Source organism: Aethalodelphis obliquidens, unplaced genomic scaffold, assembly GCF_003676395.1.
Source record: "Aethalodelphis obliquidens isolate GAN/ISIS:26980383/991018 unplaced genomic scaffold, ASM367639v1 scaffold16, whole genome shotgun sequence".
In the NCBI taxonomy this organism is placed as follows: Eukaryota; Metazoa; Chordata; class Mammalia; order Artiodactyla; family Delphinidae; genus Aethalodelphis; species Aethalodelphis obliquidens.
The window spans coordinates 12,988,806-13,012,808 of NW_020837960.1; the positions used below are offsets into that span (position 1 = coordinate 12,988,806).

At 38.2% G+C, this 24,003-nt stretch overlaps 1 protein-coding gene across 1 annotated transcript in view; it reads left to right on the forward strand.

Annotated features, from left to right (window-relative positions):
• Positions 1 to 24,003, forward strand: part of GTF2F2 (general transcription factor IIF subunit 2) — a 150,433-nt gene that overhangs the window by 20,386 nt on the left and 106,044 nt on the right. Inside the window, exons 3-4 of the mRNA XM_027116225.1 lie at positions 2,417 to 2,435; positions 3,663 to 3,807. Coding sequence (XP_026972026.1) covers positions 2,417 to 2,435; positions 3,663 to 3,807 — 164 coding nt within the window. The remainder of the gene's footprint in view (positions 1 to 2,416; positions 2,436 to 3,662; positions 3,808 to 24,003) is intronic.

Sequence of the window (24,003 nt, forward strand, 5' to 3'; positions counted from 1 at the left end):
TTTTTTTTAAAAAGGCAAGAGGAACGAGGTTGGAGTCTAAAGAAGTATCTGTGGAGTATTGAGAAACAGACTCAGAGTAACGAGAAACATTATGAGACTTTCGGTGAAAGGGTGGGCCAGGTGTTTACTTCATCCATTTCTGAAGCCATTACTGTGTTTTACAATAGTGGATGTTTATAACTTTGACCACAGATCATCATGGGAAGGGTATATTTTAGTTGTAATGTAGAATGACAAAAGGTCATGTATACTTCATACATTCATATACCAAGACAAAGCAATACATAATCCTTTTAAAATAAATTTTAAGTTTTCAAGGGTTAATATTTATTCTAGAAAATTAACTCATCCAGAGTTGATCAATCTCTTATCATTCCAACTAAGGTGCCATTATAATATATACAGTTGTCCCTTGAACAATAAGAGTTTGAACTGCACAGGTCCACTGATTACATGGGTTTTTTTCAGTCAGTATATGCTACAGTTCCACACGTTTGCTGTTGGTTGAATCCATGGACATGGAACCATGAACATAGAGGGTGTCGTCTGCCCTAACCCCTGCCTTGTTCAAGGGTCAACTGTATATGAAAAGGAAGTTGACCTCCCCTCCTGTGTTCCCTAATTGCATCTGGGTGATTTCTAGTCACTGACGGGAAATGGCAGCATGATCTTAAATCCATCCTTTTTCCTTTCAGTCATTTCCTCTTCTATCAGTGGTTTTTTTTTTTTACATCTGTATTGGAGTATAATTGCTTTACAATGGTGTGTTAGTTTCTGCTTTATAACAAAGTGAATCCGTTATACATATACATATGTTCCCATATCTCTTCCCTCTTGCGTCTCCCTCCCTCCCACCCTAGGTATCCCACCCCTTTAGGTGGTCACAAAGCACCGAGCTGATCTCCCTGTGCTATGCGGCTGCTTCCCACTAGCTATCTGTTTTACGTTTGATACTATAGCTCAAAAGCTGCCTCTTGTTGAGCCAGTCCTTAACTCTTAAAATGGAAGAAGTGGTGTACGCCTACCTAATCCTAGCACACTGTGGCTCTCTTAATTAAAATTAAAATTTATCTCACTTTATAGTTATGGATTTAGCTTTTTTTTGTGTGGTATGCGGGCCTCTCACTGTTGTGGCCTCTCCTGTTGTGGAGCACAGGCTCCATGGTCATGGCTCACGGGCCCAGCCGCTCCGCGGCGTGTGGGATCTTCCCGGACCAGGGCGCGAACCCATGTCTCCTGCATTGGCAGGCGGACTCTCAACCACTGCGCCACCAGGGAAGTCCCTGGATTTAGCTTTTATATCTTCTGCTGGCTAGGGATAGGGGCCTTCCACTCAGTACTTTGCAGGTATTTAATACATGATTTTTTTTTAATTAGGCTATTATTAGGGTGTACATTGATCCCATATTTATTAAAAAAAGAAAAAGAAAAATTTAAAAATGTAATTCAAATAAATTAAAAATCGTATGGAAGGATATTTACTGGGGATAGCAGTAGATGTTAACAGTAGAATCTTGGCTAATTTAAAACTTTTGGCTTGTCTGTAATAACATTATTTCTACATGGGCATATATTATTTTTATAGCAGAGAAAATTGCTTATAATTTAAAAATAATTTTTGATCTTTAAGATTTTGTTAGGTAAGTGAAACTTCTTCAGCTAGACAAAATAAATAGTAAAATTTGTTGAAGTTCTATATATCTGGTATTAAATATGCCATTCACATGCTGCTGAATGCTAAAAATACTCAGAGGGCTACTCTGGTGGCACAGTGGTTAAGAATCTGCCTGTGAATGCAGGGGACACGGGTTCGAGCCCTGGTCCGGGAAGATCCCACGTGCCGTGGAGCAGCTAAGCCCGTGCGCCACAACTCCTGAGCCTGTGCTCTAGAGCCCACAAGCCACAACTACTAAGCTCGTGTGCCATAACTACTGAAGCCAGCATGCCTAGAGCCGTGCTCCGCAGCAAGAGAAGCCACCGCAATGAGAAGCCCGCACACCGCAACGAAGAGTAGCCCCCGCTCGCCGCAACTAGAGAAAGCCCGTGCGCAGCAACGAAGACCCAACGCAGCCAAAAATAATAAATAAATAATAAATTAAAATACTCAGAAATTAAAATAAGAATTGTAATAAGATCATTATTTGGATAAAATATTATTAGGTCAGGTTGTAATAGTGTTAAGAGACACAAACTCATAATATCTAAAATACTCATGTGGGATTAATGTGTATTTGTTTTTCCTATAGGATTACAAATAGAATAGTTTAGGAGAGCCAAGGATAAATATTAGTTAATCTCTGTAAATGTAATATTTTTATGTAAATATGAAGTAGCATTATTTCTTTTAGTTCTTAGCTTACATTTGAAAAAAATATGAAATTAAATAATTGAAAATTTTTTCTTTCCTCTCTTTCAGAAATCAAGGAAGAACCGAGGTAAGATTATTCCTATGGAAATTTTATTTAAAACATTAGATTATTTTACTATGCATTAGTAATAGTAAAGAGAGGGTAGTGTTTGCATTCTGGAAAACTCCACATCAAGCTGGTGGCTGGTCAGGAACACATACTAGTATAAATGCCTCTCTTGTGTGAATGAATACGCTCCTTTCTAGTTGTTCATGCTTAGCATTTTTCTACTTTGACCTAAATATCCCCTCTCTGGTACTATGAAAGTTAGCATTGTTTCAGTAATACTTTAAGCATTATTTCAGGTTGGCAAATGCATTTGATTTGGATTTTTGAAGGCTTTAGATTTTGACCCATTAAGTCCAGGACATAATTTGCAGTACCTTTCGCATAGTAGAGAGACATTTAATAATACTTCATAATCTTTCTACGTGGTTAAGAGATCAGTATGTTAAGTTTATAAATCCCTTTGATGTAAAATTCGGGGAGATATGGTAAAAATCATTTTGAAAGAACACCTACTGTGTCTTTTTATTCTAAACCTCAATATTGAGTTATCCTTACGAATATTTAGTTGTATTTGTTGAAATATTCAAAAGTAAAACAGCACCGTGTACTCATACAGTTACTGGATCTAAAAAGAAAGACATCCTCTGCTTATGGGAGTGTTTAAGCTTCCTGAGTAAATAGCTCACTTCCCCCTGCTTCAAGTACAGTCGCTTTCTTAATACTTCTAAAATGTTCAGTCATTCAGCAAACACTGTTTTCCTTCTGTGTGCCAGGCATTTTGCTAGGAGATGGATGGATGAATGGATGAATGGATGATAGATCTGTCTGTCTGTCTGTCTATCTGTCTATCTATCTGTCAATCCATCCATCCACCTAATACTTATCTAATTTATTTAGGGGTATAAATATAACAAGACATGGTTTCTTCCTTGGCCTCAGACACCTTAGGAAAAAAAATTTATTTCTATTGTGTAAATAGAAGTTTTTCAGCCATAGACCAGAGAAAACATTTGAAAGCTGTCTATATAATGGTAGATTAGCCCCATTATTCTGACAAAAGGGGATAGATTCTCCTATTAGGACTAATTATTTAAAATTTTTTGATAAAGTTTTTAAAAAATGCTTAATAAAATGACTGGAAAAGATTCACATTAAAAAAGTATTTGATTTATAGTTAGAATTTCTGTACAGATACTTTGAATACAGAAATCTATTGTAATAAGCTCTGGTTAATGTGTCTCCTAGGTGTCATTTACTTTGAGTGAGGATCTTGCAAACATTCATGATATTGGCGGGAAACCAGCTTCAGTCAGTGCTCCTAGAGAACATCCATTTGTCTTGCAAAGTGTTGGAGGACAGACATTAACGGTGTTTACTGAGAGCTCATCAGGTAAGTGGGAAGAGAATTATTTAAATGCAATTCCTGTACATGTTGTGTAGATTTTCTCTCTCAACGCATACTCTAAGGTCATTACCGGGGCTGTTCCACCTGTTGTTCTTTCTACCTCTTATTCATATCATACTACTTCTCTGCGCTAAGTACTTTCCTGTGACTGATGAAATTTTGGCTGTTACTGGAAGGGTTTAATTTCCATTTGGGGCATGAAGAAATAGAACAAAGCAGATGGAAGAGTGTGGTGCATCAAGCTGTCTTCTAGGATGTTGAGGAAACAGTATTATGAGTTTTGCCAAGATAAGGTCATCCTTGCCTGTTTTGGTAAATTAATATTCAGTAACTATAAGTTGTGTTTTAAAAAGTACTCCTGAATATTAGGGAATATTTAGTCAAAATAGAGGGAATATTTTGGCTCTTGCATGCTTTCTATACTTTTTAATGCATAGGAATTAATTTCTTTTCATTGGTATCAACTTCTAAGAAAACTGTGTATAGTTTTTACTTTTGTGTGTTTGCTCTCAGATGTTTTAACAGTTCAGTAAATCAGAGCAGGTGTTTCAGTTTGTGAATTAAATATAAAGGGAACTTTTTTTGTGGCATATGTAAGAGTATATGTTTATTTTCATTGTTTCTTGGTTTTAAGCTTCACTGAATTTAGCATATTAGTAGTAAAGCAGCAGGCCACCTCACTTTAACAGAACTAATTTCTCTTACCTGATTCAGAAAGTTTATTGGTTGTTTAAAAGAAAAACATCCATGGTTTTGTTGTATTTTCATTAAACATTACAAAGAAAGCTGTAAGATTGAGGACACGGGGAGGGGGAAGGGTAAGCTGGGACGAAGTGAGAGAGTGCATGGACTTATATATACTACCAAATGTAAAATAGATAGCTAGTGGGAAGCAGCCGCATAGCACAGGGAGATCAGCTCGGTGCTTTGTGACCACCTGGAGGGGTAGGATAGTGAGGGTGGGCGGGAGGCTCAAGAGGGAAGGGATATGGAGATATATGTATATGTATAGCTGATTCACTTTGTTATGCAGCAGAAACTAACACAACATTGTAAAGCAATTATACTCCGATAAGATGTTAGGAAAAAAAAAAGAAAGCTGTAAGAAATTATAATATGTTAAGAACATTATTGTTTAAATAGAGTATATAGTTGATCCTTGAAAAATGGGAAGGTTAAGGGCAGCAACCCTCACAGAGTTGAAAATGCGCCTGTAGGGGCTTCCCTGGTGGCGCAGTGGTTGAGAGTCCGCCTGCCGATGCAGGGGACGCAGGTTCGTGCCCCAGTCTGGGAAGATCCCACATGCCGCGGAGCGGCTGGGCCCGTGCGCCATGGCCGCTGAGCCTGCGCGTCTGGAGCCTGCGCGTCTGGAGCCTGTGCTCCGCAACGGGAGAGGCCACAACAGTGAGAGGCCCGCGTACTCCAAAAAAAAAAAAAGCGCCTGTAATTTACAGTGGGTTCTCTGTATCCAAGCTTCCTCCATATCTGTGGTTCTGTGTGCTCAAACGTAACAACTGTAGATTGTGTAGTACTGTAGTATTTACCATTGAGAAAAATCCACATATAAGTAGACCTGTGCAGTTCAGACCCATGTTGTTCAGGCGTCACCTGTACTCAGATAAATTTTTTGTGGTGTCTTGGATTGCCAATAGCTGCATAAATTGATGTCAAAAAAATTAGTCTTTTTTTCCCCCCTGGGACGTAGAATTTAAAAAATGGTAAGGTAAAAGATTTGTATTATTACATTATTCTGTTACCATAATAATTTGTAGTGTAATATTATGGGAAGTAGAAAATGTTAAACGTATGCATTTTCTCCTGGAGAAGATTCAACCATTCAACAAATATTTATTGTATGCTACGTTGTGCAGGGCATAGCATAGGCACATCCAAGGAATCTGAATTAGTCTTGCAACTGATGGGATTTAATAAGACCTATTGAACCTGTGAGGTTTTCTCTACTTTTGTGTGTGTCCCTGGAGTAGAAGAGGTGTTGGCACCAATATGATAAAAAGGAAGCAGTCTGAAAAAAAGCTTGAGGTAGGGAAACTTGAGCTTCCTTGGTAGAAAAAGGTGCCCTATTTCAGATTTTTTACCTCTTATCAAGTTGCTCATTTTTCCAAAGCATGATTCATTGCTGGTACGTATACAGAGGACAGTGGTTTAGAAAGCTAAGGTTTGTTACCCTCAAAATTAATCTTTCATTTTTAATCTCGTAAATCCTTTGGTTAGCATTGTGATCTTTTTGAACATTTTGTATTCACATTTCTGGTTACAGTGTACTCCAAAGTGAACATGGTATTATAAGGATTATCTTGCCAGGAATATGGAAAAAGATCAAGATTGTCATCCTTCTTCTGGAGTTTGTACAATATGTTCTTGCTTTGTAGAACTGTGATAATACAAGTGCAGGTCTAAGTTGCTATTAGATGGTGCACACTATAAGGGAGGTCTTTGCTGCCTAATCTCAGTCATTTCTGTTTCATGTCATTGTTCCTTAACTCTCTTTGCACCTTTTTAGGCCTTAATTTCCTTATTTATGAAATACGGATAATAGTTATTTACATTAGTGCATAAATATGAATATATTTAAAACACTTTGAATAATACTTGGTATATAGTACATGCTCAGTAACTATTAGCTGTTATTACTATTATTAATATTAGATTTTACTTTTAAACATTTTAGGTTTCAAATGTATTTTAAGGTGTGTGCATGCATTTTACCTATATCTGGGTGTATATCACTTGATAAAATTCAACCAGAAGAGATTTTTATGTTCAGTGTTTTTAATTGCCCGGAGGACCAGGAAAAATGCTCTAGAATCGTTAACGGTTCATTTCCTTTTCTGAGCCTTGCGTCATTTGCTATTTCTACTCATTAAGGTATCAGTTGTACAACTGGGTTCCTTGGCTCTCTAGGAAGTCATAAATAGACAACAGGGACTCTGTGACTGCTGTGACATGTTTAAAATGCTAGCTAAGTGTATATCTGCATGTTTTTCTGCAGGACAGGACCCTAGCTTTCATTGGGGTCTCAGAGGGATCTGGGACCCAAAAAAGCTAAAGAGCCACCACTCTAGTATTAGCTTGGTTTGTCATGAACCTGCCAAAGTGTAAGTGACTGAGTCATCTTACAATGAGCAAGCCATTTATTTTACATTGAAATATACATGGAGGCGGACATTATCCTGAATATTTTTCCATTTTTCTCTCAAGCATAGAACTGTACCTTCTTATTAAAAAAAAATTGCTTTTCTGGGCTCTTTATTTCTTTTTCCTAGTGCCCAGGTCTATAAAACAGAATTTTATAAGAAAAGATTAGACCTTCACTTAAGTTCAGTGTGTTGAGTTTAATTTTAATAGCTTTATTTTCTCAGCTAACATACTTTTGTCGGTTTTTGAGAGACCTCTTTTGAGCCAATTTTTCTAATGGTTGAATTCTAAATATTTGAGTGTCTTTGGGGTGATGGGGTTAGAGGGGCCTGATGATATGTTTTACAATGCTTTCTCCTTAATTAAAACAATCTGCATTTTATGAGCATTTGATGAACACAATTCATTTGTTTCTAGTTGAGCATTCCTATCTCAGAGAATGGGTTTCATTTTTAAGGGCCATTTAGATTAGCCCTTCTTCCACCTCCAGATTTCTCTGTGGAATTCCAGATAATCTATTTTCTCTATTAAATATTTCCATGGGGATCTCTATTAGCTTATCTCTCTACCCTCATCTACATGGAAAAGCCTCATGTGTTTGGCCTTTTTTTTTATTTTCCTTGGGTCTTCAGTTTAGTATTTTTATCTACTATTTTCTGGTAACCAGATAACTTCTGTTTCTTTTGTCCTTTGTACGACTACCTTTGCTCAAACTTATGTTTTCATTTTACAATTGCCAATTCTAGACTAAAAGTTGTTCAACAGATATTTTTGATGCTAGGCTCTACGCTAGAATAAGACTCGACTCCTGTCCAGTTGGGCAACTGATATGTGAAAAAATAATTCCTACAGAAAGTGCTCTGTTAGAGTTATGTACAAAAAAGAGTATGTACTTTGCCTGAAGGAAATGGGAGAGGCTTCAAAAGTGGAGAAAATATTTGAACTGGACCTCAGATATATGAATAAGTGCACATCAATAGGAGGGAAGAAAGTGAAGATAAAATTTATTTCTCTCACCTTCAAGTATCCTATTCTTCACTTAGCTTTCTGCTACCTGTCATACTCTGTCATCATCTAAAGTCCGTTCAATGGTCCTGGTTAGAGCAAAGCAAAAAAGCTCAGTTTTGGATTTCATAGTATAGTTTAGAGATGAAAATCTTTGTACTGGTACAGTGGCAGTGGAAAAGAGGGCTCCTGTTCTAGAGATATTAGAGGAAATTTGACAGCTTTTGGTGATGAATTGACTGGGCAGGGACTGGAAGAGTGAGAAGTCTAGGATGGTTTCCAAGCTTCTTTGACTTGAGAATCTGGTTGAATGGTGAGACCATTACTGAGTTAGAAAGTATTGGAAGAAATGGGCAGGCTTGGAGCTGATAGAGACAAGGTGACTTTTTTGCTCAAGTTTTCATTTTCTTTTTTTTTTAAATCTATTTATTTTAGTTATTTATTTTTGGCTGCGTTGGGTCTTCGTTGCTGCATGCGGGCTTTCTCTAGTTGCGGTGAGCAGGGGCTACTCTTCGTTGCGGTGCGTGGGCTTCTCATTGCGGTGGCTCCTCTTGTTGTGGAGCATGGGCTCTAGGCGCATGGGCTTCAGTAGTTGTGGCTTGCAGGCTCAGTAGTTGTGGCTCATGGGCTCTAGAGCGCAGGCTCAGTAGTTGTGGCACATGGGCTTCGTTGCTCCACGGCATGTGGGATCTTCCCGGACCAGGGCTCAAACCCGTGTCCCCTGCATTAGCAGGCGGATTCTTAACCACTGCGCCACCAGAGAAGCCCCAGTTTTCATTATGTTTGACCCCTTTTTAGCAGCTTGTTGTTAATTTAAAAAATTGGTATTTGTACCTAGCTTTTGCAAGCCCTCTTTTACTTAGGCCTGCGATACTTCAGTGAGCAAAATCTCAGCTTTCATAGTGCTTACATTTTAGTAAGAGGAGACAGTAACAAATAGTAAACATAATAAATAAATTGTATTGCAGCCTAGAAGGTGGTAAGTTCTCTGGGAAAAAAGCAGGAAGTGGGATCAGGAGTACTAGGTTGAGGGTGGGGCTTGAAATTTTAAATAGTGTGGTCAGATGTGGGCTCGTTGAGAAGGTGGGATTTGAACTAAGTCTTGAAAGAGGCAAAGGGTAGCCTTGTGGAGTTAGTTATCCAGCTAGGAGTTTTCAAGGCAGAGGGAACACATTTGCCCTAAGGTGGGAGCAAGCCTGGAATGTTCTAGGAGAAGCAAGGAAGTCAGTGTGGGCAGAATCGATGGGCCGGGGGAAGAGGCCATTAGGCTGGAGAGGAAAGGGGTTGGCGGTGGCAGATCATGAAGGGATTTGTGAACCATTATAAGGGTTTTGGATTTTACTGAGTGAAATGGGGAGCCACTGGGGGGTTTTGAGCAGTGTAGTGATATACTCTGACTTACATTTTGAAGGCCCTCTCTGGCCAGTTGAGAAGAGACCATGAGGACAAGGGTAGCAGCTAGAGGCTATTGCAGTAATCCAGGGAGAGATGACAGAGACTTGGACCAGTGTGGCAGCAGTGACAAAGGTCTATTTTCTCATCTGATGTTCATCCCATCTTTAGTTGTCTTAACAGACAATCCACTTGGATTTCTTATCACCTGAAACTCGGAAGTTATGAAATCAAATTGACTTCTACATTCCTTTATTCTCTATGTATCTATATTTCTGTCAGTGATAACATCATTCTTCTGTTCTCTTGGCCATGATAGTTCTTGGCCTCCTCTAACTCTCACATTCAGTCAGTTGCCCACTTGGTCATTCCCATAGTAGACATCACACATATACATTTCTCGATACCACTTAATCCAAAATCCTCTGAAAACGTCACCCATCCTCTCTACCCTCTTCTAGTCCAATCTGTTGGAATCCCTTCTCTCTCACAATAGCTTCCTGGCACTGCTGCCTCTCCTTTTCCCCTTGTTTTCCTCTGCAGGAATTTGTTTGCCTTTGACAGTCATAACCATTCTGCCCTTTATGGCTGTAGCCTTTTGATTTGATTGATTCTTCCTTCATCTGGACTTGTGTGGCAGTAACGTTTGTATTACTCATTTTGTCCCGGAATTAAACCTTATGGGCAGGGGACTGTGGCTCATGCTTGTCTCCAGAGTGTCTATTGTAGGACTGAGCACATAGCACATGGGCTTGTTAAAGCAAATATGTGTTGAAATAGTTTGTTTTCCTTTATTTTCTCCTAAGAATTACTAATACTCTAAAGGTACTCTTTAGCATGTTTTTAAGTGAGATGGCTTGTTAGTGACAAAAGGATAGATTTTCTTCCTTCAAAGTTAAGTCTTTTTCTTAGGACACTTGAGGTTCAAAATTGAACATTAAATTCCTTTGTTCCCTACTTTATTTCTTGCTCATTATATTTTTATTTTGGCACAGATGATTCTTCTACTTTCTCTTTGCTAATCAGATTAGTTCAGTGCTGTGACACTTCGTTAGCCACTGGACACATTATAATAATGCTTGGTGCATTTCCCCTGTTTGTTGAGAGTCAGTTGGTTTGAATTAAGCTTTATGTGTATCTGTGTGTGCTTTATAGCTTTCAAACTACAGCTGTTTTCTTTTTTGAATTTTTTTCTTATCACTGCTTTTACATGAATTATACTGTTGCATAAATTATCACCATCTGTATATTACTAATTGCCATTGCAGTGGGACTCTGACATTTTTTTTTAACCGAAGTATAGTTGATTTATAATGTTGCATTAATTTCTGCTGTACAGCAAAGTGATTCAGTTATACATATATATATATATATATATATATATTCCTTTTAAAATTCTTTTCCATTAAGGTTTATCACAGGGATATTGAATATCCCTGTGCTATACAGTAGGACCTTGTTGCTTATCAATTCTATATGTAATGATTTGCATTTGCTAACCCCAAACTCCCAATCCGTCTTTCCCTCACCCCCTTTCCCTTTTGGTAATCATAAATTTGTTTTCTGTGTCTCTGAGTCTCTTTCTGTTTTGTAAATAAGTTCATTTGTATTATATTTTTAGATTCCACATATAAGTGATATCATATGATATCTGCCTTTCTCTGTCTCACCTACTTCACTGACTGTGATAATCTCTAAGTCCATCCATGTTGCTGCAAATGGCATTATTTCATTCTTTTTTATGGTGGGTAGTAGTATTCCATTGTATATATGTACCACATCATCTTTATCCATTCATCTGTTGATGGACATTTAGGTTGTCTCCATGTCTTAGCTATTGTGAATACTGCTTTTGTGAACATAGGGGTGCATGTATCTTTGAATTATAGTTGGACTATATTCTTGGTTACATTTGCTGTGACACATAGTGTCTCGTTTTATATTCTCATGACTATTTGGTTTAGAAAAATTGAAGGAACTTTTTACTAAGGTTTATGTCTTTCTTGTCATTAAGCAGTGATAGCTAAACAGAAGTAGGTAACCTGTTGAGTACTTATTTTTTCACTATGTTAAGCAATTTACAGGAATTATTTATTTCACACAACAAGCCTATGAGGTAGGCACTATTGTTATTTTATTGATGAGAGAAATGGAGTTTACATAGGATATAATTTAACCAACATACAGCTTGTAGACCTGTGCCCTTAATCATCATTCTAGTGGTTTTCAGAGTGTAGGTGCAAAATCAATTTTGTGAGTAATTGGCACCATTAAAAAAAAGAAAGCGAGAAATAGAATGGAAAAAAATTAACTTTTTATTTTGGAACATTTCAAACATACACTGAAGTAGAATATTATAATAAACCCTGTGTACTGTCCCCACCCAGCTTTTTTAACGTGCTGTCAGTGATAAAGAACAAATTACTTTTATAAAAAGGTATTTTGCTTTTTTCATATATATTTGCACCCCTCATTGCCCTGCTGCATTTTGTCTCCTAAGCCTCTGTAAGGCCTATCACTGTGATTTTATCAAAGTGATATATAGCTTCACTTATTCTAAACCTCAATTCCTTCGTAAATTCCCTATTGGGTTTGCCCTGCAGAAACAAAAATAATCTGTCTGATCATTGTCTGTCTGCAGATTATCAATATGTTTTTAACCTGCCTCTTTCCAGATGGGTATTTGTGTTTATGTATTATCTAGTGCAGCGGTTTCCACCTGGGGGCTGCTTTGGCAGCATCCAGAGACGTTTTTGACTGTCACACTGGCTGCATGTTCCTGGCATCTGGTGATTGGGGATGCCACCAAACATCCTGCTGTGCACAGGGACAGCCCCTCGCAACACAGAATTACCCAGCCCAAATGTCAGTAGTGCCAAGGATGAGAAACCCTTGTCTAGTGTAAGAGAAGCTGTTAGTTTTAGTGGACAAGCTATTTGGTATAACTACGGATCAGATTAAAGTTATAAAATAAAAATGCCTTTTTTTTTTTTTTGACGGAGCCAATGGGAGTGACCAGAACCTGTTCACCTCCCCAATAGTTGGTTTTTGTTCTTCTCCTCCTGTTCTTCCCCTTCCCGTCCTCCTTCTGCCTTTTTTCTTCCTTTTGTTGTATCAGAAGAAATTTCTGTGCTTTTAGGAGACTGCTCTTGAGACAGCTTAACTTTTGGTTGGAGCATTTAATCCATTTACGTTTAAGGTAATTATCGATATATATTTTCCTATTGCAATTTTCTTAATTGTTTTGGGTTTGTTTTTGTAGGTCTTTTTTCTTCCCTTACTCTTGTTCTCACCTCTGTGTTTCCCACCTACAGAAGTTCCTTTAGCATTTGTTGTAAAGCTGGTTTGGTGGTGCTGAATTGTCTTAGCTTTTGCTTGTCTGTAAAGCTTTTGATTTCTCCGTCAAATCTGAATGAGAGCCTTGCTGGGTAGATAATTAAAGTGATGAAAGGTTTTTCCTTTTCATCACTTTAAATATATCATGCTACTCCCTTCTGGCCTGCAGCTTAACTTTTCATTGTGGAAAAAATTTTAAGCATATACGAAAGTAGAGAAATAGTATAGTGAAACTCCATGTGCCTGTCATCCAACTTCAGAGGATCAACATTTGGTCAGTCTTGCTTCAGCTGTAGCCCAGCCACTGCCCTTTGTACCTCACAAGGTTATTTTATCTCACACAGCATATCATTCCATCTTTAAATTCTTAGTACATGTCTCCATAAGGATTCCTTTTTAAAAAATACATAACCACAGTACCATTATGGTACCTAAGAAAATGAACATTAATTCCAAAATATCATCATAGATGTAGTCAGCGGAAACTATTTAATGCTCAGACTCCAGTGTTTCTTGACTGTTTTTCCTCTTTACGTTCTGTTTTCTGATTTGTGGTTCAACTTTATCTGAAATCACAGTGGTTTGCAATTTAACAGCTTACAGTGTCCACTTACGAAGGCACCACTGGAGAAAATACAGTTCATCAAGTCATTTGTATTACTGTGAAGGCATGAAGCAATCTTTCTGCAGAACTGTTTCAGGAATTTGGCTGGCAAAGAAGTGACAGAATAGGAAATCATTTTTAGAGCTGTACCAAGGCACTGATGTCAAATTTGTAACATTGTTGGAGAGGGAAATACTTAAACTGTGTTTACCGAATGTCATGGATTATTCTCAGATTGCATAAAGTTAAAGTTAACAAATAGATACATTTAGAAAGAAGAAAATGTTGTCAGCACAACATGACCAAACTCTAAAGGCGTAGAGGGCTTTTAAAATAAAAGTTAACAATAAAATAGAAGCTGTGTAAGAATTTGTATGATGAATGGACTAAAAAATGTTATTTAATTCAATGTAGTTACTATGAGTAGGGAAGTACTAGTTTATCTCAATATAAACAATAGGGACATATACAATTTGTGTACAGACCTCAATTTAGAATATCAGTTTGGAAAATTAAAGAAATTGATCAAGAAGACTAGAGAAACCGATCTCATCTAAGTTGAGTTTAAGTTTAAAATAAACCTCTTGAAAGTTAGGTCAATTATATGTCTTTAATGCAAAATGACTTAATAAACATTTTTAAGTTCTTAAATAAAACCTTATTCTTACATGTTCTTACTAGCTGTTAGACATAGACAGCTGTGGCCTGGCCAGAGGTGAAACATTGATGGAGAGCCAGCGTATTCTGAAAGACTGTGTTTGAAAAGAAATTCAGCTGAAGTCTGTTTTTTAGTTTATTGTAAGAACCATGTGTATGTGTATCAGTCCTCAGTTTCTTGCTTATATTGTATCATTAGCTGTTCCAAAAGAAGAAGGGGAAAACTCTACAGACATACTGTTTTTTACATTTTTTTCTCTTCTCTTTAAAAGAGCCTTTCTGGAGAACATTTTATGATTGGAAGTTGTGGCCTTCTCTGCTCATAGAGAAAAAAAGCACACCACCCAGGGTCGTTTACAGCTTTGGTTTCTTTTATATAACTATGCAGAACTTAATAACTATGAGGATTTGGCAGATTTTTTTCTTTGTAACTTGTTATGTATCATAGCTAAACAATTTCTTGAGAAGAGCACCTCTACTGTTTAGCAAAGGAAAATGTCTATTGATTTAGAGCAGTTCTCAGTCCTTTTTCTGCATCTTCTAGGAGAAGGGTGATGTTTCTTACATTTCCAAGTTAGGGACAGATTCCCCTGGTTTAGGAACTCTGACCTACATGCCCTAGATGCTCTCAGTGCCCTCCCAGAGTCCCTCAGCCCTTGCCATTTCTGTGCACACTGGCCAACTTCTAAATCCCAGTATCTGTATCTCTGCCTGAGAGCTTTCTCTGTTGCCAGCTCCTCTGCTGGCCTGGAGGATGGGTCAGAAATGTCAGGGTATTAACCCTCATTCTGGGAGCGGCCCTCAACCAATATCTGAAAGGAGTTGGTGGGTAAATACCCAGCTCCCTTAACCCTCAGGTCGGGTGACCTGGGGCACGCGTCCTACACTGTCTTGCAGAGTTCTGCAGCAGAACTGCAGTTGTTCTGCAGTTGTCCACAGTGGCATGCAACTGGTACCCATTTTCTAGACTCAGCTCTTTATTGACTTCTTCCTTCTTTCTGTCTCTTTTCCCCAATCCTCTTCCAGTGTTTCCTGGGATCACCTTACAAATAAACTACCCGAACTTTAAAACCTTGTCTCAGTCAGCTTCTGGAGGAATACAAACCAAGATAGAGATAGTAAACTATAGCCCTACCTTTATTCAGAAAGTGAAAATGATGTCTTTATAGGGATTACCTTGGCACCCGTGATCAGGATGACTGATCACGCTGCTGTTGCCTTCACTGGGCTTTTACCACCGTCTCCCCTCAGTCCCCCAGGGTAATCCTGTCTTTTTTCATCCCTGCCCCTCTCTTCATCTGGACTTCTCCAATCCCTCCATGAACTGTGGTTATGATTCCAATAAAGTTCTCTTAGAGACTGCCTCTGATCTTTTTGGATTTCAGCATCTAGTTTTTCATTTATGCAGTTTCTCTGTATTCTCCAGCTTTTTGAAATAACTACTTCAAAACCGTAGAACTTTTCCATTAGAATATAATTTACTCAGGAAGACAGTTGCAAGGGGAAAATAATACACGGTTCCTCATTAGCTGAAAAAACTATCACTTGTTGGAAACAATTTCATTTCAAGACTATAAAATTCATGAAAAGTAATTCAAATAAATTAACTGCATCACTGCTTCAACTGACATTCACTTTCCACAAAAGTCTTTACTTGCTTGAAGTCTTGTTGGAAGAAAATGTTAAAAGATATTAAGTGGGAGAAAGAAAAACTAATTGGAGCCTATGTGATAAGTTTACCAGACTGTGTGTCTCACAAAGATAACCACAGTCTCTTCACATTAAAAAAAGAAGAATAGATAGATAGATAAAATGATGGAACCATGACTCTGGTTGGTTTCTTTTTAACATGTTAGTCCTTAAGAAGTTTAATGTTTCTGATATTGCAGTATTTCTAAACAATACTGGTTGTGTCCAATAAGACCTATGCTTGAAAGATAAAAAACAATCTGTATTAGGAAGGAAACAAAGTTACTCAAGATATGTAAGCAATTAGTATAGAAAATTCAGTTTTGAATCCATGAATTCAGAAAGCACAGCTACCAGTGTTTTCTGTTTTGATCTGAGTGGTGGTTACATGAATGTGTTCACTTTGTGAAAAGTCATCAAAGCTGGAAACTTATGATTTGTATACTTTTATTAAACGTAGGTTATATTTCAGTACAAATTGTATTAACAAAGCAAAGCAGAAGGAGAAAACACATTTTTCTAAAAATCCAACCACATCTTTTAGTTTGTTCAAAAATTTTTAATCACAGGTATTAAATCACATTGTATTAGTTTGCTAGGGCTGCTGTAACAAAATATCACAGACGGAGTGGCTTACACAACAAGTTTATGTTCTCACAGTTCTGGAGGCTAGAAGTCCGAGATTAAGGTGCTGGCAGGTTTGATTTCTTCTGAGGCCTCTCTCCTTGGCGTGCCCCCTTGCTGCCTCTTCACATGGTCATCCCTCTGTGAACATGCACCGCTGGTGTGTCACTTTATGACCAAAGGACACCAGTCGTGTGGCATTAGGGCCCACCCTAACTGCAGAGTACAGTAACTGTAGAGTTACAGTTTACTATTTTTGTCTTGATTGGATTTCTCCAGAAGCTCACCCTGTGGGTTACGATATCATGACATTTGATTGGGAACCTGAGAATGACTCTGCAGCACACGATTATGTCTGTCCCATAGTTTATGTATCGTTGGAGAATAGTATATACTTCAACCAGTGGAATCATATTGGCTGAATTTGCAGAATTAGAAGGAGTGATATTTAAATGATAATCTTCTCACATTATTAGTGGAGAGGGAGACGCCTTATGAACCAGACCATTTCTGAACAGGAGTTGTGTGTGTGCGTGTGTGTGGGGTTGTGGTGGTATTGGGATATTGGTTGGAAGCGACCTTCGTTTATGAATAAAGGTATTGTAATTCTGACATTCAAGGATGGTGGCTTTGCTGCACAGTTAAAAGGAGAGTACAGGACTTTCCTGGTGGCACAGTGGTTAAGAGTCCGCCTGCCAATGCAGGGGGCACGGGTTCGAGCCCTGGTCCAGGAAGATCCCACGTGCTGCGGAGCAGCTGAGCCCGTGCGCCACAACTACTGAAGCTCATGCGCCAAGAGCCCGTGCTCTGCAACAGGAGAAGCAACCACAATGAGAGGCCCCCGCACCGCGATGAAGAGTAGCCCCTGCTCGCCGCAGCTAAAGAAAGCCCATGCGCAGCAACGAAGACCCAAAACAGCCAGAAATAAAAATTATTAATTAATTAATTAATTAAAAATAAATAAAGTATACAATTCGATTAAATAAAAGGAGAGTATATTGGGAGAATAAAAAGTCATAGACTGAAGGTAGAGTTTTAGTACTAGGCTAAAGATGTTTTAGGACAAGACATTCAAAGATATTGGTTCATTTTTAGAGTAAAATAGGGACCAGCAAACTCTGGCTTGTTGAAACTATCTCCCAGCCATAATATCTTTAATTTGGAAAACATGGCTCTCATGGTCCTTTTGTTTTTTTTGTTTGTTTGTTTGTTTTTTTGAGTTAAATTTCAAAGGTAGAAGAGGCAGTGCTTAAAGATTATCAGGATCAGCAAGGAACTCACGAATGTAACTCACTAATTTATGTGTGTTATGGCTACTAAAATACTGCTGGTGTAAGAAACTGAGTCCAGCCTTCAGGTGTATTTTATTTGGCTAGCTTTTTGTTTTGTTTTTAGTGAATATTGAGATTTTTAGGCAGGACATTTCTTCTCCAGAGGGCCAGGATAGTAACCATTATTCCTTATTAACTACTCAGTTGTTTTATGTAACCCTTTTACCTGCCCCAATTTGAGACTGCCCAATTTTAGTCCAGTCTCTCTTATTTTTTCAGTCTCTCTTTTTGAGGTAGCAAAATTGTTTTCAATGCCTTTGAGAAATAGAACTAGAGGCCAGTTTTCTTATTCTGTATCCATGTCCTTCCTGCCATTGAAAGGATAGGAAAGAAGTGAAGAGATGAGTAAGAAGCCAAGTTGTATCTCTTTGGACACAGGACAGAATGATAATGTGCTCTGCAGTTTTTGCTTTAGGCGTCCAGACAAAACTTTGAAAGAAACAGGTTTAAGTGATTTGGGGGGGTCCTGCCTGACTATTCATTTTGCACCTCTGAGGCAAATAATAAACACTATAAATTTTCCTTTATATCTGAGGTTAGGGGATATTAAACTTTATTTATTTATTTAATTTATTTATTTTGGTTGCCCTGGGTCTTAGTTGTGGCATGTGAACTCTTAGTTGCGGCATGCATGTGGGATCTAGTTCCCTGACCAGGGATCGAGCCCAGACCCCCTGCATTGGGAGCACGCAATCTTAACCGCTGCGCCACCAGAGACGTCCCTACGGGAAATTAAAAGAAAAAATTCCTGAAGTGGGAATCTTAATATTCCTGAAGGTTGTCAGATTCATCTTAGGGATGGAATCGTTTAGTTTACTTGGTTAGGGAATTAAGAAATTCGACAGTAGAGACTAACAGAGTGTCTATATTTCCCAACTATAATTTAGGATGAAAAGCACTGTGATTCAGTGTCTAAAAGATAAGTACAGCCTATACAAACCCATCATTTGTACAGTGCTTTTACAAAATACTTTTGCAGTACTATCACATGACCCTCAAGAATTCTGATAGGAAAAATAAATAACTCAAGGTGGGTTAAGGAGATATAATTTGACCACCTACTATGAGATCGTTATACCAAGCCCTGAGAACGAAATGTTTTGGCAAGACACACAGTTCTTGTCCTCAGAGAGTTCGCTTCTGAAATGGGGGTGGTTTACTGGGAGCAAAAGGGAGAAGCTGCAGCAGATTATCCTGGATGAGTGAGAGAAGCTTCGCTGAGAACCTAGCCGGAGTTAAGACCTGAAGTATTAGTTGGGGTTCTACTTGAGCAAGCAAAGCATGCCTGTGGCCTTCGGAAACAGCGTGTGCAGAGGTGCGAGAGCGGGATGGGTTTGGAACTTTGCGAGTGTAAAGGATGAGGCGCGGAGTGAGGAGACTTGGGACTAGATGTGCATACACATCAGAGAGTGGGTCGAGCTCTGATGATGAGTGCTTTCCTCTACTTTGCTGAAGGGAAATGGTAGCTCCTGGAAGTGTGTGTATCTTGGTGAAGATGGTTTGGGAGCGTTAAAGATTGGTAGCATCCTCAATATCCAGGAGGTAGGGAGGGGCTGTGGTGCAGAGCATCTCAGACTGAGCAGTGCTACTAGAATAAAGGTTTGAAGAAAGGAGGGGAAAAGAGACGTGATATTTAATGCCTGGAATTTGTCAGACGTGTAATTCCAAAGGGGCTCATGAGAGACTCAGTATCATTTTGCAGTTAATTGTCATGCAGCTATAAATATTTTATATGCATTTCTATTTCATCTTCTTATTGCTCCTACTGAAGAATGAGGAATGTTTTGATCATTTGGGGGTACAGTATTTTTCACAAGACAACTATTATCTTTAAGTGCCTCTTTCACGAATGGTGACTGTTTTTCAGTATTATCTCTCATTACTTTTATTCAGACAATGCACAGTACTTCTCATACTGTAGCACTTGAATATTTGTCATTCTAGAATTTAATTTGCTTTGAATACTTTTGTGAAGGATTTCACATTTTATGATCATTTGTTTCATGGCATTACCCTTCAGTGAAAAGAATTAGCTTTGCTAGTGTTTATAATTCTGTTTAAGATCCTTTTCAGTTGTGTTAATCATTAGCCCTTATTTGGAGCCAGTTTTTATTTATTTATTAAAAATTTTATATATTTATTTATGGCTGCTCTGGGTCTTAGCTACAACATGCGGGGATCTTTTAGTTGTGGCATTCAGGACCTTTTTTAGTTGCGGCATGAGAACTCTTAGTTGTGGCATGCGGCATCTAGTTCCCTGACCAGGGATGGAACCCAGGACCCCTGTGTTGGGAGCATGGAGTCTTAGCCACTGGGCCACCAGGAAAGTTCCTGGAGCCAGTTTTTAGTTGTCTTGGTTGATATATTGTCTAACTGACTATGCAAATCGTTAGCTGGGTATAGTGATGTTTTATAAATAGTAAGAAACACATTTAATCTGCTTTAGATCTAATCAGATGATGCATATTTGATATAAGTTGGTAAGAATTTCCATTTTAAAACACTCTGCCTTATTGTGGAGGATACTATAGTGCTGTCTAAGCTGTTTAGGAAATCAGATTTATTTGAAAACCATTTGTACCATTTCTGCAGAACCATAGATATCATTGTAAAACTGATTTTCTAGTATTATTTATTTATTTATTGGCTGCCTTGGGTCTTCACTGCTGCGCGCAGGCATTCTCTAGTTGAGGTGAGTGGGGGGCTACACTTCGTTGTGTTGCACGGGCTTCTCATTGCAGTGGCTTCTCTTGTTGCAGAGCATGGGCTCTAGGCACGCAGGCTTCAGTAGTTGCGATGTGTGGGCTCAGTAGTTGTGGCACACGGGCTTAGTTGCTCTGTGGCATGTGGGATCTTCCTGGACCAGGGATCGAACCTGTGTCCCCTGCGTTGGCAGGCTGATTCTTAACCACTCCGCCACCAGGGAAGTCCCTGTACTATTTTAAATAATTCTTTGGAAGTTTGCTTAAGGTTATACTTTTAATTTTATTTATTTATTTTTCTGATATGATTAATGTATTATCATCATAAGAGTCTATCTCAAAACCTCCAGAGCTAACCATGGGGTAATTGGATATCTGTCAGTACCAGGTAGAGGGTGGGGCAAAAGCGAAAAATGTGCACCTTAATTGTATCCTCTACTGCTTCCTTTGATCTTCCCTTCTTTCCCAAGGTGTGTGGTCCAACTAAGTCTGCATTAAGTGATTTGGGGACTGTTTACCCAGCATTCATACTAATAATGGAATTGGACAGGGCTGATGTCCAAATACAAATAGCTGGTGAAGTAAATTATGACATATTGTATTAGAATATAATATAATTATTGATTTATTTTTAGAAAAATACTTTTTAGTTTTTAATGGAAAACTTCAAACATAGTAGAGAGAGTAATAAATGAATCTCAATATGCTTATTACTTAGCTTCAAAAATTGACAACAGCCAGTCCTGTTACATTTTTTATCTCCCATTCCTACCTCCCTTATCCACTGCTAGATTACTTCAAAGCAAATTCCAGGTTTATCGCCTTTTCTGTGCATATGTTAGTTTGGTCCTCAGATCCTACTCCTTCTTTAAGGATTGCTCTTATCCCTCGTATTTAAAATAAAATAAAATAATAAATAGCTCCAAAATGAAAACTTGTCTGTTTTCTGCTTAAACATTGTATTGAATTTCTGAATTTTTCATAATTCCCTATTTCGTCTATAAGTAAACGTGATGTCATTTAGTGGTCTTGTAAATGAAAAAGTATTTGCATTATATTGCCTTTTTAAATAGAACAGCTTCATTGATATATAATTCACTTAGTAACAATTTACCCGCTTAGAATGTACTACAATTCAGTGCTTTTTAGTATATTTGCAGAGATGTGCACCCAACACCACAATCGATTTTAGAACATTTTTATCACTAGAAGAAACCCCATACCTATTAGTAGTCACTTGTTATTTTCACCCCAAACCCCCATCACATAGGCAACCACTAATCTACTTGCTGTCTCTATAGATATATCTATTCTGGGTAGTTCATGTAAATGGAATCATATAATATTCGGTCTTTTGTAACTGGCATTTTTCACTTAGCATAATGCTTCAAAGATTCATCCATGTTTTAGCATTAATCAGTACTTCATTCCTTTTTATTGCTGAGTAATATTCTATTGTATGGATATTCCATATTTTACTTATCCATTCATCAATTGATGGATGTTTGGATTGTTTCCACTTTTGAGTTGCAGTGAATAGTGCCGCTGTGAGCATTTGTGTACAAGTTTTTTGTGAACTTATGTTTTCATTTCTCTCGAGTATATACGTAGAAGTAAAGTGCTAGATCGTATGGTAACTTTATGTTAAACCTTTTGAAGAACTGCTCAACTATTTTCCACAGCAGCTGTACTATTTTTCATCCCACCAGCAGTATATGAACATTCTGATTTCTCCACATCCTCATCAACACTTGTTATTGTCTGTCTGTTTTTTGTTTTTTGTTTTTTTTGGCCGCACAGTGCGGCATGTGGAACTTCCCCAACCAGGGGTCAAACCGTGCCCCCTGGAGTGGAAGCACGGAGTCTTAACCACTGGACCACCAGGGAAGTCCTATCTGTCATTTTGATTATAGTCATCTTAGTGAGTGTGAAGTGGCCTCATTGTGGGTTTGATTTGCATTTCCCTGATAGCTAATGATGTAAATATCTTTTCATGTGTATGTTGGCCATTTGTTGTTTGTTTTGGGTTTTTTGTTTGTTTGTTTGTTTTTTTGGAGAAATTTCTATTCAGATCCTTTGCCCATATTTAAACTTGGTTGTCTTTCATTATTGAGTTGTAAGAGCTGTATACATGTGTATTATTATCAGTTATATGATTGGCAAACATTTTCTCCCATTCTGTAGGTTCTCTTTTCACTTTCTTGATGGTATTCTTTAAAGCACAAAACTTTTAATTTTGAGGAAATCCACGTTGTCTGTTTTTCCTTTTTGTTGCTTTTGGTTTTGGTGTCATATTTAAGAAGGCTTTGCCTAACTCAAGGTCATAAAGAATTACTCCTGTGCTTTGTTCTAAGAGTTTTATAGTCTTATCTCTTACATTTCGGTTATGGTCTACTTTGAGTTAATTTTGTATTTGGTATGAAGTGAGAGTCCAACTTCATTTCTTGCATGTGGATATCCAGTTGTCCAAGCACTATTTTTTGAAAAGACTACCTTTTTTTCCCTATTGAATTGTCTTGGCACCATTGTGGAAAATCAGAAATTTTTTTTACAGACTCTCAATTCTGTTCCATAGCTCTATATATCTATCCTTATGCCAGTACCACAGTCTTGATTACTATAGTTTTGTAGTAAATTTAGAAATTGTGAAGTTGAGAGTTCTCCAACTTAATTTTCTTTTTTCTTTTTTTTTTTCTTTTTTTGCTGTACGCGGGCCTCTCACTGTAGCGGCCTCTCCCGTTGTGGAGCACAGGCTCCAGACGCGCAGGCTCAGCGGCCATGGCCCACGGGCCCAGTCGCTCCGCGGCATGTGGGATCCTCCTGGACCGGGGCATGAACCCATGTCCCCTGCATCGGCAGGCGGACTCTCAACCACTGCGCCACCAGGGAAGCCCCTCCAACTTCATTTTACTTTTCATGATTGTTTGGCTATTCTGGGTCCTTGAATTTTCCTGTGAATTTTAGGATCAGTTTGTTAATTTCTGCAAAAATACCAACTGGGATTTTGGGAGGGATTGTGTTGAATCTGTGGATCAATTTAGAGAGTATTGTCATCTTTTTTTTTTTTTTTGCGGTGCTTGGGCCTCTCACTGTTGTGGCCTCTCCCGTTGCAGAGCACAGGCTCCAGACGCGCAGGCTCAGCGGCCATGGCTCACGGGCCCAGCCGCTCTGCGGCTTGTGGGATCTTCCCGGACCGGGGCACGAACCCGTGTCCCCTGCATCAGCAGGCTGACTCTCAACCACTGCGCCACCAGGGAAGCCCGAGAGTATTGTCATCTTAACAATATTGTCTTCTAATCCATGAACATAGATGTCTTTTCGTTAATTTAGGTCTTCTTAATTTTTTAATAGTGTCTTATAATTTTAAGAGCATAAGTTTCATACTGTATTGCCTTTAAAAAATTAAGTAATGACTTGTTATTTTTCTAAAAAGAGATGCCTGTTATAAAAAATATTATAACAGTATAGGAACATTCAAATCACCCAGAGTTACACCATCAAGGAATAAGTGTTGTAATTATCATTTAATGAACATCATCCCAACTGTACATCATAAAGATACACAGAGACAGAAAGAAAGGGAGAGAGAGAGAAATTGTGTTTGTTCTGTTTTTGAAATTACTTTAATTACACTTTTAATTTCAGATAGTTGTAGATTCACATGTTGTAAAAACTAACACGGAGA